At 31.9% G+C, this 20,995-nt stretch overlaps 2 protein-coding genes and 1 long non-coding RNA gene across 7 annotated transcripts in view; 2 read left to right on the top strand and 1 right to left on the bottom strand.

Moving 5' to 3' along the window:
* Nucleotides 1–62: 62 nt before the first annotated feature.
* The window catches only part of LOC141460692 (dynein regulatory complex protein 11), a 30,697-nt gene continuing 9,764 nt past the window's right edge, over nt 63–20,995 (top strand). For both annotated transcript variants that reach the window (XR_012462291.1, XM_074140959.1), the window contains exons 1-10: nt 63–1,264; nt 1,669–1,846; nt 2,484–2,720; nt 3,531–3,761; nt 5,243–5,373; nt 6,517–6,715; nt 6,804–7,045; nt 7,201–7,402; nt 8,349–8,470; nt 9,304–9,542. Coding sequence is in view for 1 of the 2 variants with exons in the window: in XM_074140959.1 (XP_073997060.1) it covers nt 1,199–1,264; nt 1,669–1,846; nt 2,484–2,720; nt 3,531–3,761; nt 5,243–5,373; nt 6,517–6,715; nt 6,804–7,045; nt 7,201–7,402; nt 8,349–8,470; nt 9,304–9,542 (1,847 nt within the window). In the remaining variant the exon portion in view is untranslated. The remainder of the gene's footprint in view (nt 1,265–1,668; nt 1,847–2,483; nt 2,721–3,530; nt 3,762–5,242; nt 5,374–6,516; nt 6,716–6,803; nt 7,046–7,200; nt 7,403–8,348; nt 8,471–9,303; nt 9,543–20,995) is intronic.
* On the top strand, nt 9,733–17,110 carry LOC141460805 (uncharacterized). Its single transcript, XR_012462380.1, has 2 exons — nt 9,733–10,424; nt 14,515–17,110. It is a non-coding gene; the product is annotated as an uncharacterized lncRNA (long non-coding RNA).
* LOC141460757 (ELAV-like protein 1-B) lies at nt 11,679–20,827 on the bottom strand. 4 transcript variants are annotated; one of them, XM_074141067.1, is made up of 5 exons: nt 19,911–20,827; nt 19,159–19,539; nt 14,227–14,449; nt 13,790–14,008; nt 11,679–11,957 (listed from the first exon to the last, which is right to left on the bottom strand). In XM_074141067.1, exons 1-3 carry the CDS (start codon nt 20,558–20,560, stop codon nt 14,413–14,415), a joined length of 1,068 nt encoding a protein of 355 aa, XP_073997168.1. In that variant the 5' UTR covers nt 20,561–20,827; the 3' UTR covers nt 11,679–11,957; nt 13,790–14,008; nt 14,227–14,412. The 4 variants fall into 4 exon arrangements, with proteins under 4 accessions (XP_073997168.1, XP_073997162.1, XP_073997174.1 ...); XM_074141061.1 differs by having other exon boundaries at nt 11,679–14,008; XM_074141073.1 differs by having other exon boundaries at nt 11,679–14,008; nt 14,227–16,119; nt 19,911–20,826.

The raw sequence follows: 20,995 nt of genomic DNA, 5'->3' as shown, positions 1-20,995 counted from the left end.
GAAGAACCCTTTCAGAGGCCTATTGGAAATCCTACAAAGGCAGGTTCATTTCATTTAGGAATTGAAGGCTGTAATAATGGGTCAGCAAGATGAGCTCTTTCTAGTGCGTACTGGATCTTGCTCATAGTCCAGTGAAGACTAGATCTCTGCTTAGAAATCTCACCCCCAGTAGACTCTTTAAACAATTAAGATTCAAGCTGTATATCTCATAGAACCTAGGACCCTATTTAATTGCAGTAGAGTAAAGATGTACTTCTTATTCAAGCTATTCAGACAAGTTGACCCTGTGAACTATGTATGGTTCCTGGCTGAGGAACAGACCTAGAAAGATAATTTTTATCCCGAAACCTGAACCATGAACTTGTCTAGGTAAAGGCATTCATACTAGTCTCATCGTTTCGGCTGAAAACAATTTTAAAAGTTGCTAAGCAGGTTTATGAGTAGGTAGCTCTGAGAAACAACCCCGTTATCGCTGTCACCGTACCTATCATGTTTGAAAAGTCTGGTAAACGTTCTTACATAGAGAATGGTTCAATAACACTTCCTTTTGCTCAAACCCTAGGACATAAAATTGAATTGGTGTGGAAGATTCTGGAACTTTCAAGAATAAAGTCTCTCTGGAGTGCCTTGCGGTGGACTCGTCCCCAATAATAATAATGTTCTTGCTTATTTGTTAAGTTTGTTTTTTCAGCCGTAATATAAAATAAGAATAATATATTGTTGAGGCTAACAATACAGCTACCCAAACGCTAGGATAGACTGAGTAGAGTAAAGTAGAGATTTACTTGTCATTATCTAGCAAAAGTATTCCTGATTTACTCAGGCCACTTTCCAGAAGACAAGTTTGTAAAGAAACGAAGCAGTTTCTTAGGAAGCAAAGTCACGCTTTGTACGATCTATTAGGAAGACTAGCTTGATTGGTTTCTGTCTCTTAGCTCTCAACTTAGGTGTTATCCACCTTGATAACAACCAGTCATAACAACATTCGAGTTCTTAGCATTTAATTCATTTTGATTTTTTGTAAATTTTAAAACCTTTTTAGATTATATAACTATGTATATAGAAGGTAAGCCTAAATAAATTGTGGCTCGGGTACAAAATGAAGGCAGAAGCGGTTGCTTGGAAACCGGTAATCAACTCCGTATTGGTAATAAACGTAGTTTATTGAATTCCACAGGTCAAAGTAATTGGACTAAAGATGTCTCATGCTACTTATAACAAAATTTGGGCAGAGGCTCAAGGAATTCTGGATGAAGCAACAAAGGTGTGTAGTAAAAAGTAACATACAATTATTACTTTACATAGTTCCAGCGTCTTACCACAGGACTTTTCTTTTTATAATTTTTTTTCGTTATTATTACATATAATTTATAAATCTAAATTTTAACTGAAACATGAATGTTATTTAAAATCCACGTACGGGAAAAATAATGTTTCAAAATCCAATGTAATTTAAATTAATATGCACGAAAATTGCATTTCATTTATTTAATATGTCCGTGAAAGTAATTAATATTTGAAAAATTGGCTAATAAAAAAATTAAGTGAAATTTATTCTTAATGAACAAAGGGGTATACATTTCGAATCCACTATTCAATTAAAAGTAAATAGATAAACCAGTTTGAAATAGCAGTGGTATTAAACTTTAAATGTCTGCATTTCTCCAGATTGATGTAGAACAGCAATCAGCAAAGCCAACCAAGGACAAGAGTGAAGCTAGAAGGATAGTTGGTGGACTGTATTTAAAATATATTTTAGCAGTGAACAAATTAGATGAATGTTATGATCAAATAGTTCAGCCACAAAAAAGGATGCTCATTAGAAGAGTTCTCGATGCCAGTATAGGTATGCATTTTTACAAGAAAATCAAAAACTCTTAAGTTATGCTAAATATAATACGAGTTTGTTTTTTATTGAACTTCGTTCACGCGGAGTAAATTCTGTGATTTCAGTCCTTCATTGCACTTTATCCTTTTTCTAATTTGCTTCCGTCCAAATTTGGCTGATTAAGTATAGATATCCTCCTCTTTAAAGTTGAAATAATAAAAATTCAATTGAATTTCACTTGAGAAGAAAGTGACTAATGCTATCGTGTCAACACGTTTTGATAAATCAAACTATGATGGAGGAAAATCCGATGGCAATTAAATTGAAAGAAAGGAACGAAGCCGAAGAAAAATCTTACTTTCCCTTTTGAACTAAATGATGTTTCAAAGGCAGTATCAAGTATACAATTTTTATATGGTCAAAAATTATTTTCTATCATAAGATAGAAAGAAATATAAATTTTAACAGCTTTCATTAGACGATGAATGTTTCTTAAGATCTGAATTTCTCACAATTTGAACCGTTCCAAATTATTTTAAAGATTACGGGTCAAAAATAAAACCAAATTCCGTTTATATAGTGTTTTAGACATTTTTATTTTTGTAAAATACTAAAGTTGTCATAGCAATTATATTACCTATTTTTGTGAATTTAGGCCGATTTCTAGAATTAAAACATGAATTAGTAAACATAGACTTATCTGAATTTTCGTATCTGGACGATCTACTAGTAGAAATGAAAATACTTCCTAGTGAAGCAGAAGTGAACGTCCCTACTTATTACCGAAGAGAGAGGGAGGCCGAAATCAAGGAACGAAGACAAACGATAGATCGAATTATGAGAGAGCTGGGCTTTTATGAAGATGATACGACAGGAATTTTAATGACAGAGGGTAGGTAATTCATGATCAACTTAAATTAAATAATATTGAAAAATCTGTTTTGACCCTTTTCAAAACTCAAGTCATACTTACAGCTAGTAGAAATGTACTTTCAAAATGTACGGTATCTTGCATTCCTAAATAGGTTTTCAAATTTTATCAACACTTTCAAGTAATATAGCATTTTTCACATATTAAATGATCTCTTTTGTTCAATATGCCAATCAAATATTTTATTGTGGAAGTTAGTACCAGTATATATAATTCCCTACAATGATAGTTGGGCTATGAAAAAAGTGTTTCAGTTTAAAAAGATTGCTCTGCATTATTGAATTTAGAAACTGATTGGCAAAGCAAATCTGCCTGTAGAAGATTATATTAAATGGTTGATCGGGCGAGGTAGTTGAAGTGTAACTGTGATGAGTGATGACACATTATATGAATATGATGAATATACTATATGATGACCTATATGAATAGGCCATGGAAATCTCCCAAATCATAAAATAATCCCTAAAAAGCGCTTCAGATTTAGCAATTCTTTCTTAATTGGCACTTTTTAACTCTCCTAGAATCCAAGCAATGCAAGGAATTCATTTAACAGATTCAGAACTTTTAAATTTTTGCAGAATGTAATTTGTTCATATTGAACTATTTAGGAGATACTTTCATTTTTAGGTATTTCTGTTTTATATATATATAAATAATGCTTGTATGTGTATATATTTTTGATATCTATGAAAATAAAACAGTTACTTTAAAATTTTCTAGATTGTTGTTTACATCTCAATTAAACAGTACTTATTAATCTTTTTTTTTCAGATAAGGCAATAAGACTGATTCAATCCCATGAACGTGCTCGACAGGGGCGTCTCAGGGCACAGTTTATGAAAGAGATTCGTTCTTTAAAAGATAAAATAAAGGTCGAACCTAAGGAAGAAGAACTAGAAGAGAGTAGTAAGAAGGCGGCATTAAAAATTCAGAAGATATGGCGAGGATATATAACACGGAGACGTATTAGGAAAAGAGTAGTAGAAGAAATGTTACTTATTGGTGAGACTTATTGGTTTCTGTAGACATTATCAAATTCTCGTAATTGAATTTTCTTAAATTTAGAAGTTTGCAAATAAATCGCTAAAAAAACAAAATTTATTTTGTAAAGCAGCAAAATCAATAGATTTCATTCAAATTTGGAAATTTTTTCACTCATAAAATTCCAATGAGCACCATACATTAATCTTAAATGGCATTTTTAAATGAAGTATAACTTCCTCTCTCCTAGATCTGCCTTGAACATTTTTGGAAACTAAACGTATTGACATCCAATGGTGCGAAGTGTAAAGAAAAGTTTTTTTTTTAGATGTTTTTGAAAATAAGATTACAAAATAATTTTCGCATATAATTCTTTAAGCTATAAAATAAAAATTGACAATTAAAACATAATTAAGTAATTACACCTTCGACTATATGCGAGTCTTGAATGGCAGAAGGCAGGAGAAGGGGTGAACCAGGGTTACCGAATACCCGTTGTATATCTCAGTAATCATTGGCTAACTGGCTACCATCTATTATATTACAGCTAGTTGCTTCAAAGTTGTGCTGCTTAGGTAATAAGAGAAGGACAATAAATTCGTGAGTCATAATTTTCTTAGACGTCCAGAGTATATCTACTGGCTAACTTACGAAGTTAATGCAAGTGGTGAGACTGCCAGAATGAACATTTTGATGAGACGGGCAGATTGTCTGTGAGCGCCGACATTCAAGGCAAAAGCGAATTGAGACTGCTGCCCGATAGAGAAACCACGGTGCCCTTAAAGGACTTGAGCCATTTACGGCTGGCAAATTTCTAAAAACATAGGCACATAAGTAGTTGTAGCAATAGAGGGTGGAAACTTCAGGCGAGAGGAAGGCGATAAAGTTTGCTACCTTATGACTCAAGGCTGGGAGACCATGGGACGAACATAGGCCTCTTGTGAGACACTGCAAACTGAGTAAAGACTACATCATAAGGGTTTCATCTTGTAGATTGCGAAGGTTTATGAGAAACAGGAAGGAACGATACCTCACGTATTCAGTACTCATTTCAGTCAGTAAGGAGGGGCACATGGATACCTCGGATCCACTATATCCATCGGAGTCACCACGATAGCCAAGTGGATAGAGGCGAGGCCCGCAAAGCTTCTAAGAAATGTGGCACAGGCCTCGATTCCCCGTCTAGCCGTTAATGGGTTATATGAAAAATTGATAATAAAGTATGTTTGCTAGTCGCCTCCGTCCACACCAGATTTGGTAGTTGGACGTAAAGCCCCCTAAAAAAATAGGCATTACTTTACTTTTACTTGCAATCAATGTGAAGGGAAGATATGCGTTTTGGACAGTCAACACATATCCATAAAAGTATTTTTTTTTTTTTAAATATGTGCCACATTACACTTTATACCTTCGTAATTTTTTTTAACGAAAATTTTCCATTTAATTTAAATATTAAGATTTATTGTAGGGATTCATAGTTGCACATAAATAAAATGCTTCAGGAATGTTACCTGGAGCCTATACATCCGTGGAAGAAAGGAAGAGAGCTGAAGAAGTAAAATGTTTAAGACGTGAGCTCCAAATAGAAAGGGAAGAGGAGTTTCAGAAAGCACTTGTAACCATTAAAGATGAGGTAATTTACCTTTTGTTTAGTTACTATAATTTATTTTCAATGATTTCAATTCTTACATAATTGTACTTTAGCGAAGTTGAAGATTAAAATAATTAACTTATTATTTGACTCGAATAATGGTAAAGAAAGTATTAACGTAGAGGTTGTTTGTTCTAAAAATGTTTCCACAAGGTATTTAGTATGTACCTTCTGTTGTGAACCTGGTCCGGTAGGACAGTTGTATAAGGGTTGATCGTCAAAAAGTTTTAGTTAATGTATTGTCCACTTATTTATTTAAATTTTGTTTCTACGTGTATGTTTTCCTAATTTTTTAGATTGACATTGGAAAAACGTAATTTGATAGACAAATTGAGGGCGATTTTTTTTGTATGCATTTAGTTTCCGCAGTAACCCTTTCTACACAGTTCATAGTATTTATTATAAATACTTACTTATCAAAAGTGGTATTTATAAAAGTAACTTTATTTAATAATAAGATAGAAAGTATGATTCTTGATATATTCATATCACATACCAAATTCATATAGTTAATTAAATTCATTTCAAAAGTAAATGAAAATTATTTTGAATTTTGGTTTAATTATGAAGAAATTGAATTCTGTTACCTTATCTTATTGAATTTTTGGTTGTACTAAGATATTACATTAGAAAATGGATAACTTTGTTTACAGCTGAATATACTCCATCATTATACTTCTATACAACTTAAACCCCAAATAACATTTGAACTCTTCCGATACCTGGAGTTGATCTTCGGTTAGAAACCAAAAACTTCACTTCAAACATTTTTGGTTAATTTTTAAACACGTAAAAAGTGGCGCTAGAAGTGAATAAAGAAGACACCCAGATTACCAGTTTGGTGCTAGGAGAGCAAGAACATTATAATTCGGTTTCTGCAGATATGTACTTGATGTCTCGAATCCTTTCGTGGTATTTTTGTAGAAATACTATTTTTTATTTAATCAATGAAGGATACATATTAGCCAAAACATAGTGTATGCACTCGAACTTATTAAAGTCAGAATGCAATTGCCGTCAAGACATCGAACAGCATCATTTTCCCCAAATTTTATTTTTGGGGTTGAGAGAGCACAAGCTTGAGTTTTTTTTTTCTCTTTCTCTTATTCCTCATTCTTTGTTTAGATTGTTCGCACAAGAGGACCTGTCATGATGGAAGAGATGGCTGACGAAGTCCGGGCTTGGTTTACTGGCTATCGGGAACAAACTGGTAAATTTCCGGATTTACCTAGCGAAGAGGCAGGAGGTTCAGCGTTAATATTCAGCCGTCAGGGAGCAGATTCTGAAAGATCGAAATCCACTGCACCATCTTCTAAAGAAAGCAGTATGTGGTTAGAATGTATTTTATTATTATTCTTGTAAGTAATACGTTTAAACTAACATTTAACCAACATTGTTCAATATCCTTCAAGAAAAGGGTCAAAAAGGAAAAAAAGTGAAAGAAAAAGAAGAAGTTAAAAAAAGACCAGAAGAAGAAGAAGATCCAGGTTTTAAGATGGCACCGTCTAACTTCTTGGCTGAACTGATGGTGGCTGGTGCCGAATATGATGAAAAATGGAAAACTCTTGATGAAACATCAAATCCATCCCAAACATACTATGAAGAATTCATTAAAAAAGAAAAGATCGCACAAATAGAGGCAGAATTAAGGAAGGTATGATTGAAATATGAATTATACGTACACTTATCGTCCGTATTTCATAAAAAAAACAAAATTAATCTTTTTAAAAGAAATCTTGTAAAAGAATTGATAAAATATTTATCGTGCTAAAGTAGTATCTTAATTTTTTTGAACTTATAACCTTCTAGGTGGTTGATGAGCAGTTGCGTTCAGAACTAGAAGCTCTGCAGGCTGCACTAGACAGAGATAGGGCAAGAAAAGGTAAAAAGTCAAAAAAAGCAGCAAAGAAAAAGGGAAGACGGGGAGGAAAAAAAGGGAAAAAGAAGAAAGAAAAAGATCTGACACCAGACAGAACAACGGAATCTCTTTTCCAGGAGCTGGTAACTAATGGTATGTAAGGTGGTATGTTGATAAGTTTATAAACTATGTATCACTACACAACACGTAATAGTAATAATAATTACTGTACCATTGGCTCGTGACGCCTAGAGTATGGTGTTGACTTTTTTCTGTCTCCAAAAGAAAGTTACTGGCTTATACTTCTATTTGACTCGGTGGAAGAATATTAATTTTTTATTTACTTTTAGTCTTGCACCAACAGTTGTTTAAGCATATAATATATATATAAATATATACAGGGTGAACCAGTAAGTATTGTCCATAGGCCGACTGTGTGAAGTACATCTAAAGTGGAGTTCAATGACGTATTGGCCAACTTCATATTTTCCACCGTTCTTGAGTGACGTCACTTTAATTTTTTTTTCCAAAATCATTACTTTCTTCCAATAAAAATGATATTACTCAGAAAGTTTTAGTCCGAATTCGATTCTGATAACACGGTTAGAAAGATAGATAAATTTTCTAAAAATTGATACCATTTTGAAGCATAAGTTATTCTCCAAACAGCCTCAATCTTCCTCCGAATGCTGGAAAAATAAAAGTAATCGAAATTTTTAAGAAAACTCATTAGGCCCTTATGTGATCATTATCAGACCTAGGTGCTGGCACTTTTTATAAAAGTTTCCTTGTTTAATGGGCTTTCAAACGGTATATCATTTTCCAGGATTCCTTTTATCTTCGTATGAGAAATTACGTTTGTTTTACAAGAAAACGTGTTTGTTTAACATGTCACTGTAAAAGTAGACTATCTGCGACATAACTGAGTGCAGTGGTTCATCTAGGGCTGATTAAAAAAAATAATCAAGAATAATTCTGATTGGTTAAGATTTGAAAAATGGAAAATTCTGTAAAATAATTAAGTAAGTTTATTATATCATTTAATGAAATTCTTATAACAGTCATAAGTTATTCGGCAATATTTCTGTTCCAACAATAGGTATCATTCGAAAGTATCCAGAGATTAGTATTAAGACTTTTATTGGAGAAAAATCTTCTGCTAATCAAGAACTTCTTGCTTCCGGAGCAGACCCACAACCTTCGATGGGCGATATCAGACAGGTAAAATAAAAAAAATAATATAAAATAAATTACCGTAAATTCAATAATTACACCCTTGCCAGCTATCTTTTCTTTTAATTAAGACACATGAACATTTAAAGTCAGGGGCGGTCTCTGGGACTGCACAGGTTTCATTAAAAAAACACTGTAGTTGTTCAATCGGATATTGAACTGTTAGAAGAAAAATGTAAGAGCCGCCAGCTGAGCAGGGGCTCTTATCCGGGAGCTACCGTGTTCTAAATTCAGTGCTCTACTGCTAATCTGAGTTACTATTACTCAGATTGTGTGTGGAGGGATTTTTCCCCAAACAAACTAGCACATTCATCAGCTCATATCACTACCTGAGTTGAGAATCGGACACATGTTACGATCAACTAAAGTTGCTGCGTGTGCGTATAATTTTAAATAAACTATTTCTTCAGTCTTATAAGTACTACATGACGCTGTAAATAATGACGTTCGTGTTGGGCAGGGATAATTGCAGGATGACTGAAAAAGTGGTTTACTGTTTCCCCCAATTGGTGAGCTTTAGTTAACGATACGTAAAAGGTTCGCCCCAATAGAATACTTATTTGGCATTTACATGCTAAGGATCTGAAAGTTAATATACTATCATCTTACATTTATACTCGCAATATATTTTGTAATTATTATTTATTATTACTGTCTCCTCCATTACTTTGGTATGTTTTTTTTGATTATTCTTAATTCTCTCATTTTAAAATATTTTTTCGTAGAAGACTGTATTAAAAACATTGAAATAATTCAAAATTAAAATTAGCATTCTAATTTATGAGACTTGAATTTTTCCGTAACTATTTAATATTTTTCAGGTGATACTAGAATTCTGTATTATGCCGCTCGGAAGCAGGGCAGTTCATAAAGCTGCACCACTGGTTCGCTCTGTATTGCTAGCAGGACCACAAGGTAGTGGAAAAAGACTGCTAGTAAACGCAATTTGCACAGAAACAGGCGCTACACTTTTTGATTTGTCTTCTGCCAATATTGTTGGTAAATATCCAGGAAAAGCAGGACTTATAATGCTCCTCCATCTGGTTTCTAAAGTATCTAGGTGAGTTTTTCTTTTCTTTTTTTAAAAAATCACGCTGATAATTTAATTTTATATTACAACAGTTTTTTTTGCACTTTTAAGCGATATCTGCAGAAATCTTGGGCAGTAATGCATTAATTAAACACAAAAGCCCGGTACTGGGCTTCTCATGATCCGGAGATTTACTCCGAACCTTTAAACAGAGGTTAGTAGTGCACTTCACAAGATTGCGCTAGGAAGTTTTACCTTTTATATATTAAAATAAAGGACTAGTGGATAAAGGATCTCTTGCTAAATAGTTGGTGCAAATGAGATTCAATTTTACTCTAATAAATTGATATTAAGAAAATTAGTCATTAAAAAATTGCTTGAATGAAAGATTTCACTCTTTAAATGTTTTTGTGAAAGTAGGTCAGGATTTCATCAAAGGAATTTCCAAAAAAGCCTGCTTTATTTTCGATTCATTGACCGGCATCAGGAGTCTTACTCATTCTCATGTCTTGTCTTCACCTCAGAATTGCATTAGAAAATATATTAGTACAATCATAAATTTGAAACTTTTGGGGGTAATTTTACTAAACCGGAAAGTCAACTGTAAGAGGATTCTAGGACGAAAAAACGTACAATATTATTCAGCTAGTCTGATGCCCGAGACCATCCATGAAGAGTCTAGTGCACTACCACTGATTCATCATCCCTGTTTTATTGTTTTTTTTTGGTATGGAGGCATTCATCCCAAAACAATCTAATGCATCCGACGACACAAACTACTAAGAGACGGGAAGTGGCAACCTAGAGTTGCGTTAACATAACAAGTTGCACACAAGCTACCTCATCGTGCCTAATCACTTTAAGTGGTCCAATAATGGTGATAGGCTGGAATAACTATACGATCCTGAAAAAGTAAGTGGCTAGTAAATGTATACAATGATTTATTACGAGAAAAGATTAAACTGACATTCCTTGACTCAAATCAAAAGCATCCGGAAAAGTACGATTCCTACTATTAAATGTATTTTTATTGTTATTAATGACCGTTTGCCAAAATAACTTGGATATTTTTTAAGTAATATTCATTCACACCATCTTTTTTGTATTTTTAAATATTTATTTTTCTGAGACTAAACAAACATATTTTTCACCATTAAAATATTTAGTATCCAAATTTATATTATTGCAAAAGCTACCCAGGGTCGGAGGCTGATAGTTAACCTACTCACTATAAATTTCTTGTGTTACATATTAAGTGAATTCCAAGCAGATATGTTTTGATGCTGGATTCGAATACTATTCTAGATTTTTTTTTTTTGTGGCGCACATATAAAAAAAATGTAGAATTTATTCTAGGGGAACCCAATTCTATTGGTAGTTAGATGTAAAGCAGGCTTACTTTTCTTAAAAAAAAACAAAAAAAAAACAGAGTGTAACCGAAATCAAACTGAGGTAATAATATAATATAAATGATGTAATATTTAACTTAAAGTAAATTTATATTGGTAAACTTCCCAAGAATGTTCTTGTCAACTTTTGTTTGAGCTAACAAGTGATTTGAGTAACACAAGCTACATATTTTTTTTTAATAGAAATAAGCTTTATTTATAGAACAGAAAAGTTGTTTCAGTAAATAAATGTACATATGATTATAATTTTTTTTATATATAATGATATGAAGTATTAAGTAATATAAGGCGTTTTTTCCATTCCGTTCCTTAATGTAGAATGAATCCAGATTAAGGATCAAGTAAACCAAAATTTTGTTTACCACTTGTGTAATGAAAAAAAGGCGTATTGACATATTTTGAAAAATAAAGACTTTAATTCGTTAAACTCACCTAATGTTTCGTTTCAATCAAAGAAGTATCGGTGTTTTCCAAATAAAAAGATCCCATTAGCGTTAGTTTACTGAAAGCCTAAGAGGTCATAAAACAAAAAATTCAGTTAATTCTTCGGTCCATTTAGTGGATTAATCTGCTTTAGTATCAGTCTAATATTATTTTTTTAATTTGTAAAAATAGTGATTGATTGATTAATAATTTATTAGTAGGTACAATGATGCAATACATACTTTTGTGGTTTAATTAAAAGTCATATATTCCTAAATCCCTCGGTAATTTGGAAATAAGCATCAGGTTTCCGGATCTGTCGATATCAAAAATCAATTAAATTCCATGGCTATCTTTCCCTTTAACAAGAAAACTCTTTTTATATCAAGTTTACCTGTTAAAATTGAAAATATAAAACATCTCTAAATTGAATCAATTGTTAAGTCGAATACTTACATTAACAAGTGTCACGATGAAACTCAAAGGTAATGTTGTATTTATCAGTCCTTCCAGGTTACTTTTAAATTAACTCAGTTATGTAAGCTAAACATATGTGGATGTTCTTATTTAAAGTTTACTTAACTTCATTTTGCAATTTTATAATCAGCAAAGACTGTGCTTGTGAAAACATTACAAGATTAAATGATATTAGAAAGTTTGCAATATGTGAGGTATCTCTAAACTTACTTTTTCTTTAAATTATTCCGAAAATAAGGGAGCCCATCAATTTTGGTATTACGACAACATACCTTACTCTTGCTTCAAAGTCTTTATATTTGTCATCATTACATAATGATGAAATTACAATAAATTGTGATCTTTTTTTAAAAAAATTAAGTTATAAAATCATGTATATTATATCATTCAACTTTAAAATGAGTACGAGAAAAAGGCATTAATTACAGTCCGTAAGCTAAGCTAAAATCCCGAGGAGGAAGGTTTACACCAGGGTATAAGCGAGCAGGCAGACCCAAATTAAGCTGGACGGATGGGATAAACGAAAATACCAGAAAATTGCTCCACGTAAGAAGCTTTGCTGTAACAATTAGAGAACTGTAGCCAGCGGATGCGGGTTGAAGAAGCCAAAACTCAGTAATGGGTGGTAGTGCCGATTATTATGGTTTAGCTAATATCCGCGAAAATCCGGAATACAGTGAATCACCTATAGGATAAATATGAGCGTTAAGGATACGATTGAATAAATTTTTTGATGTGTATGATATTATCTGAGTCAATGTAACGTTTGGTTGGGATATGTAGGGACAGAGATTAGACAGAAATTCGTTTAAATAAGAAAAACTCCTTCGGACCCTTTAAGGATAAGGATGTTTTCGGTGAATCCTACGACAGCAAAAAATACTCTACCTTATAGGTGATATGTTTTTAACATTTACCGTAAGCTTGGAGAAAAGAAAATAATTGTCTATAAAAAAAAAAGTAAGCATGCATCAATTCATAAACTGATCAAACGGGCACAGAAAATTCTTACAATGCCGGGTTCGCTCTAAATCTGAAACTAACTAATAAGTAACATTAAGTAATCACATCTCAGTTGAGGGAACCTGTTAATTTTTTTTTAATGCTCTCAAACATACGGGACTAAATATGTTTACAATAATTATTACAGAAAACCATTAAATTTGCTCTGAAAGAAAATACTGAAGAGAAAAAGAAGCACCATTTGTAAGATACAATAGTCACTCAGTAAATGAGAGAAGTACAAAAAAAGAAATACTACATGTTAACGAGATGCATCTTATTCATCAGCCTGTAAACGTTACCTCCTATTTGTAAAGGAGTTAAATAAGAAATATAGGAATTTTCCCTACCAGAGATACACCAATTTTTGTTTGTGAGACACAAGCAATTGAAATCAAAATTGATAGAAGAAATTTCATTACATTGAAATATTTTATTTAAGTATGTAACGTTCTCAACTTTTAAAGATTTCCTAATGCTAACTGATATTTCTGTCATTTTCTCCAGTATTTAACGTCTATAGTTAAACATTTCATACTTTATTCCGTCTACCACCATTCTTAGAATTATTACTTACATTCGGAGAGGGAAATTACTCTACTCTATTGCTAAGGGTGAGCTACCCGAAGAGTGTAACCACAAAACGGGTGAGTTTTTCCCAGAATCAATCTACTTAAGATCCAGGAGCAACTAGGAAAAAATGTTAGCTCCATTTTCTAAGCTATTCCTCTAACAACTTGTTCCACTCCAAGATTTTGAACATAATTAGCCTCATTTTTTGTAAGATCGTTGGTTGCCTTATCTGTGACTTACAGACTCTACGGAAACTCCATTTCATACAGATTCTCATCAAACTACCTAGTAAACGAATCAATCTGCAGCTTAAAAGAGGTATGTGAAAGACAGCTTGCACTATCAGTTTTGGACGAATCTTCAATCAGTATCATAGTAGTCTGTCCACATTACCTATCAAAATCTGTACCTAGTTGCACGTCATACGTGTCGGATACTTCAACTGCAGGCTCGGGCTAATGAAGAGTGAAGCGCCTGTTTTGGCCATCTGTACCAAAAATTTCCATGTGACTGGGCGTCCAGTCTAAAACATCTTTAGAAGAAAGATAACCTTCTAGAACGTTCAAACTCCTGTTTGGAGACGAAGATTCAGGAATTTTACTTCGCCGCCCCCTGGAACAGTTACAAACACCTTTTGAAGGTGAATTTCGTATTCACAAACCCAAAATTCAATAAAATAATAACATCATATTCTGCTTGGAGCACTGTGGTACATTCAACTATTTTCAACGATATCCAATAGTCCACAGTTCCTAACTTATCATCTGTAACATCCGTGTTATCATAATCTTCAATACTTTTTTAAAATTTCGAATTGCAAAGATTAGTACCTGAGGCGTTCAGCAATCCATTTCCATAATAAACATGGCTAATCTAACATACGCCACTTCTTCTTCATGGTTCCACAGCATTCGAAACTTGCTTTAAAATACGGTGAACACTTTCCATTTTCTGCCACTTAGAGGCAAGTTTTAAAGTTAACTGTACTTCCCTACTCAGCTGCAAGAGAAATGTCGTTATAGGTATTTATTATTGATGCAAATTCCCCTTTCCCTGTCAACAGAAACAATTATAATATAATAGTGTAATAATGAAGTGATAACTTTCCATTGTTCCAGTGCTTTATGGATTGGGCCTTCGCTCTTTCAAAATTCTCCAATAAATGTGTTAAATTTCCTCCGATTTTAAGCGTGATTTTTAAGGCAAATTTTAACAAGATTTTAAAAAGTGCCATTTGAACTTTATTGCACTTTATTTTCAATGCAATTGATAATTTTCTCATAACTTTATAATTTTGTTAAATGTTTAATTGATGGTTAACTTTAATTTAAAAATAGCAGTGGGGATCACACCAGTCAGTTTTATGCCTTACCTTCTTTTTACTTGGGTGTGCAATTTTGTATGTATATCCTCAATAAAAATTATAAATTTTTAAAATTAAGCTCACTCTTATACCCATAAAATAAGTTTTTCTGAAAATGTTTCAATGAAAATTGTTAGATTACGATACGAAAATGGGTATTCCAAATTTATAAGATGGAAATAAACTAAATAATTCAGTAAAGTACCGTTTCTAACCATCGGATCCTCTCGTTCGGATATTCTCGCGTTGTTGGTATTTAAGCCAAAAATATATATATATTTTTTTAAATCTGCGATTTTCGTAAACAGAAATCCTCAAAACATGTACTTGAAGTTAAAACAGTCAACAATATTCCCATGTTTTTTCTTGTCTTCACAGAGAATGTACAAACAAAACTAAAACACTCAAAAGTCTTATATAAGAGAGGAGGAAGCTCTCATACAAAACGTTTTATGAGGAACCTTGTACTCTTAAAATTTTCACAATCATTTTAATTTCTGTACATTTCTTTTTCTAATTCTTTTGAAAAGTCCTATTATCAATTTCATTCCTCTACATAGCGTTCTGAGAGTTGTTCCAAACTGCGGGCATACAACCTCTGATTTGAAGTATATTAACATTTGATCTCCCTAGCTACAACAGATTATTAAAATCCTCTAAATTCTCTAAGTCCAGATACGACTCAAAATACGTATCTTTTGGGAGTAAGGGGGTCATTAAAAAAAGTGGTAGGAATTTAAATGGCATGCAAATTTACATAAAATTGCTGTCCAAGCAAATTACGAAAAATTGAAATTTCTTCTGAAACGTAGCACTTCTGTAATTCCGCGTGCATTGTCTTAACAGGGTACTTGGGTCTTAGTGTTAAATTCTGTGATAACAAGAACCCTTAGGGAAGGGATTAGCTATGCGGTTAGCGTATTGGATTCCCACGCGGAGGTCCTGGGTTCGAATCCAGCTGCTGGCCCTTAGAGTTTCTCTTCCTAGGAGCTGCTTTCAGCTCACTATCCGGTGATGGACAGGGTTGTCTGTAACGAGAGAACAATGTCCGGAGACCGGGAGTGCACTGAAAAAAGCTCCGGGCGCCAATAACCTCAGATGTTGACGCGCCTTAAAACATTAAAAAAAGAAAAAAAGAACCCGTTCAAATTTTTAATAATAATTAATACTGAGGCATTGTGTACAAAATATCTTTTTGTTCCAATAATAGAAAAGTTTCTCAAATATTCTTCCTCCAACCCTAACCCGCAAAAGGATCATTAAAATCTTGTTATATCCAACTACGGTTTTCTTCCATATTTTTTGGTGGTTTGGATTAAAGATTTGCTACCACTATTTATAGCAACTCCTTACTCAATATCTGTAATTATAAACTGGAATTAATTTCTTAAAAAATGAATAAATAAATAAAAATCGCATTTATTATACCGCTGCTTCTGATTAAACTTTAAAAAAGTAACTAGAGTGAGGGATGAATAACACAGCGTTTCAACTGAACTGTTAACCATACATTAAACAGATGTAAATAATAAGAATCTGTATAATAATAGGACTTAAATAAATAAATGCATTAAAAATTTTAAAATATATATTGTATAACTATTACTGTAAATATATAAAAAAAATTAATTATCAAGATTTTTTGTTTTTTTACATGTGTATAATGAGAAAAATAAATATATTACAATAATTAAGTAAGATAAAATATAGTGAATTAAATGAGAGTTTGGAGGACCTTCGAACGAAATTTTGTGATTTGCTTAGATTATAAGAATAAAATATACAGTGTAAAAACATTAATCAATAATTGTCGTATAATAATTATAATTGTTAAATCAATTTAAAAGAAATAATAATACCACATCTGCCAGAATAAAGTAAAACGTTTAATTAAATTGAATAAAATGGTTCTTGAAAAATTAAACCAAAGCGATTTTTTAAAAAACATATATGGATATGATTTAAATACCTATTCAAGCAATTTCCATTTTAATACAAAATATAAAATTGATTTAACTGAACATTAAATATATAATTGATAATGGCAAGTGAATAAGTCCTGATAAATTAATTCAGTAATTAAATAAATAATATTAATTACATTAATAAAGTGTAAGGAAAATAAGTGTATAAGAAAAATTAATTAATTATAAATAATAATTACGACTATACTCTCCTATTAAATTAACCATTTGCGTAATTGTTAACATTTTAAAACTTACTTCCATTTGTCAGTGCAGTGAACTAATGTCTTGAAGCAGTTTTTAATTATAAAAAAAATAAAATGAATAAGTAAATAAATTTATGTAAGAACATTTTGAAATAAAAAAAATACTTCGTTCCTACGATTAGTTCATATTTTTTTGTCAAAAGCACTATCATTTACTACCTCCAATAAAATAAAATATTCTCTAACTGTCAACTTCTTTAGTGAAATGAAGTAGGACTTTAAATACCAAAGAATTCATGTTAAAAAACAAAATTATAAGAGAGCTTAACAGTTTACGAACGATGCTCTAACATTTAAAATGGGCATTAAATTTCGTTGAAAAATAGAAAAATGCCTACTTTTTTGGAAAGTTCTATTTCAATGTTTTCTATCACAAGAGTTTCTTTAGACAAATGAGTAGTTCTATTTGAGGATTCATTCTTAATTTTTAAAACATAACTGAGATGTTCAAAGCGTGCATCTCGACACGATTCCAGATAAAATATTGAATTTCATTCCAAGACAAGATCATATATACATAAAAGTTGCTTTATTAGTAACTATAATTCCAAAAAGCTTCATTTTGATGAATGGGTTTGCTACATGTTGGGTGTCATCGCAGCACAGATGTTATACAAGGAACTAGACATCTTGACTGTAATTTATTTAAAATTATGCATTCCGTTTTTAAACCTATTTTCCCCAAATTTTTCACTGATGAGTATGAAAGAATAGCATTTACATAAAACTAATCACTCATAAAAATTTTAAGACATAAAGCATGTCTGACAGATTAGCTGGATCCTTCCGATTAGAAGAATCAGATCACTTATGTTAAGACATCCTGAAGGTTGATGTATCCAAACCTTTTAAAGTCTAAAGAAATCAAATGCTATTAACAAAAGATAGGCTTGGAAAAAGTAATACACGTTTAGACATAACTAAGAAATACCTTCAAAGCTTCAAGATTAAATTAGAAGTTCTCCAAAGAACTATTTCAATTTAGACTTGTTTTACTACATCTGCAAAATATATTTAACTAAAAGCTTAGCTATTCTAAAAGATGTGTACATCGTTTTTATTTGTTTTTATAACAGAACCAAATGAATGTTGTATATTTCAAATTTGTTTAGAACTACATAAACTTCTTGAAGTATTCGTTGTTTTTAAATATTATAGCTCTAAACTGTTAGATCGTATTAAACCTTTTTTTGATAATGTATCTGTGAAGATACATCAGAATTTTAAAAAAATCTAGTGCTATTATTTTTTAGCGCAAACTTAATATTTTTATATGAATGTTTAGGTAATTTCTTAGTTTTCGAACGCACGTTTAGTTTTTTTCTGTTGGCCAGACTGATGAGCTGTCAAACTTCACTTTATGTATGAATATTATTTTGATATTAAAAAAAATAAAATTCTGCCAAGTTAAGGGTTAAGCCTAATTTTCATAGAAAAAGGATTTAGGAAATCGCTGCAAGGAAAGTCGTGTTTGTTACCTGATTATTTCTTCTACCCTACGAGAATCCTTAACTATGCTAAAAATAAACAGTCACTTTAAGGGCTTCTAAACATTTTTTCCGCTACAGCTAGAGAAATGGTGAAGATATGATTAGAACTACGGCAAATGGTTTAAAAATAGAAAGAACTAACTGAACATAATAAAATTAGAGTATCCAGTCCTATAAACATTTTCATCAAATTAAATTTCTCAGCAGTGATTAAATATACCATTCCTCGTAAGACAATGTAGATAGTTTTTATTCCATAATTTCATAGCTGGCAATTTTCATTGATTGAAATGCAGATCACAAAAAAAAAAATTATAAATACGGACAGATTCGATTATTTACAGCAAAACATAAATACAAGCACAAACACATAAATTTAAGCGACAAGAAAAGGAACTTCGTAAAACAAATCTGCGACGAAAAATTATCCTTTGGAAGAACAATAATGGATTAAATATATGGACCGACCTAACGAATGAAATCACGCTTAAAATAAAAAAAAAACAAATCCAGCAATCCAACGAGCGAAAATTAAAAAACTATAAAATGCTGAAAACTCTTGTGAAATTCACAATCAATAAACAAAAAATTAAAGCTTTTTTTTTACAGTATTTCAATAAAACAAAATATTCTATAATTAAAATGAAATTAAAAAATAAAGTTGTACTGTAATATTTACCCCACACTTTTCTTTTGTTTAAAAGAAACTTGGAGTTTTTTGTCTCCATAAATCTGACCATTTAAAGCACGAATAGCTTCTGTCGCGTCGCCATAATTGATCATGGTGACAAAACCAAATCCCTTGCATTTGTTACGCTCATCCTTGACTACTTTGGCGGCTATTACAGGCCCGTATGGTCCGAACAACTGCCAAAGTGCATTATCCCCTGAATTTTCATTCAGACCAAATACAAAAATAACATGCCCATTTTGCTCTGTCATAGTAGACGTAACAGGTAATGAATTACGGATGTCTGTGGTAATTGTATTACTAGGGCCACCCATCGGAGAGAAACGATTCAAACCTTTGTTAATCGGTACAGTTGTCTTGCCTCCAGCGCTGTAAAAATAAAATTACAATAATACACAACTCTCAGTGCTTTACTATCCAAATAGTCTTTTCATGTGCCCACTCTTAACCAACAAATTATTTTTTAAAAAAAGAACTGTTGCACTTACAAGGTTTTAATAGTAAACAGAAAATATCTTAACGATCATTGTACTGGCGCCATAACTCAACCAACATTAAGCATACAAGCATGAAAGAATATCTCATTCAACAAATATTTTATAAGGAGAACAAAATATCCGTTTAAACTCCAAAACAGTTCTTATTCAAAAAAATATTGATTAATTATTAATACATTACAAATTAAAATTTTTTCAAAAAATATTTGAAATCTTACTCAACAAGTTTTTATCATCACTTACCTCTGCAATTTCTTATGAATGTTTTGGTTTTTCGGAGTTAGGAATTCGGCAAAAGATGCATTAAGTTTTTTAGCATTATCTGAAGGCAATTTAACTGTAATTGTGCTTGAACCACCTTCTGGCACTATTCCATTGAGATCATGAATTGCTTTCTCAGCATCCGCTTTTTCCTCAAAACGGACAAACCCAAGGGCATGAACTGCATTATTGCCATCACCGTTCGCTTTGTTATCATCAAATAACAACCTTGTTGTGATTATCCGACCGTATGGATTAAAAAGTTTTTGTAAATCCTGCAAACCATAGGTAGCAGGAAGTCCGGAAACATATAAATTAATTCCTTTTGGAGGATCAGGTCGCGCAAATGAAACTTTAATGGTTTTATTTGAAATTTGTGTGCCATTTAAAGTTTTCACAGCATACTCTGCATGTTCAGGATTACAGTAATTGACAAAACCATAGCCTAGACTATTTCCAGCTTTATCTTTGACTAATCTAAACGTATCAATTTCACCAACCGACTGAAACATTTTCACAAATTCAGCTTGAGTCATCGTAGGAGGTAGATAATTAATTATTAGGTTAGTCTTACTGCTTTCTTGATGTCCATACTTATTTGTCGAACCATTTGTTTCCGCTTCATTAGTCATTTTTACTATTCTCTCTCACATGTACACCTAAAAGTACGCAATTTAATTATCTTCCAAACCCACTTATTTACAACTTTTTAATATTAAGATTACTGTTTATGTAATAACTATCGGCGTTCTATCAATTTAATGGAATCTTGACAATAAACTAAAAAATATAAACATGACGTAAGCGTATCGATACACCACAACAATAAACATACATTAAAATGGTGAACATAAAGTTGAACAGCTTTCGATTAGGGGAGTGGTAAAAAAAGAAGCGACATCGCTGCCAACAGAACTGGACTATTACATTTCCTTAAATGTAGGAGTTATATGCAGTTTGGGTACTTATTTTACTAAACTAATGAAATTTCTTTATTAATAGTTAAAAGTAGAAAATTATTACACATCCTTTTAATTACAAATACAAATTACAAATACTAATTTTGG

Source organism: Rhodnius prolixus, unplaced genomic scaffold (genome assembly GCF_049639745.1).
Source record: "Rhodnius prolixus isolate KJV_2025 unplaced genomic scaffold, Rpr scaffold_1, whole genome shotgun sequence".
Lineage (NCBI taxonomy): Eukaryota > Metazoa > Arthropoda > Insecta > Hemiptera > Reduviidae > Rhodnius > Rhodnius prolixus.
The sequence above is the reverse complement of the archived record's forward strand: the minus strand, read 5'-3'. Positions and strand labels throughout refer to the sequence as shown.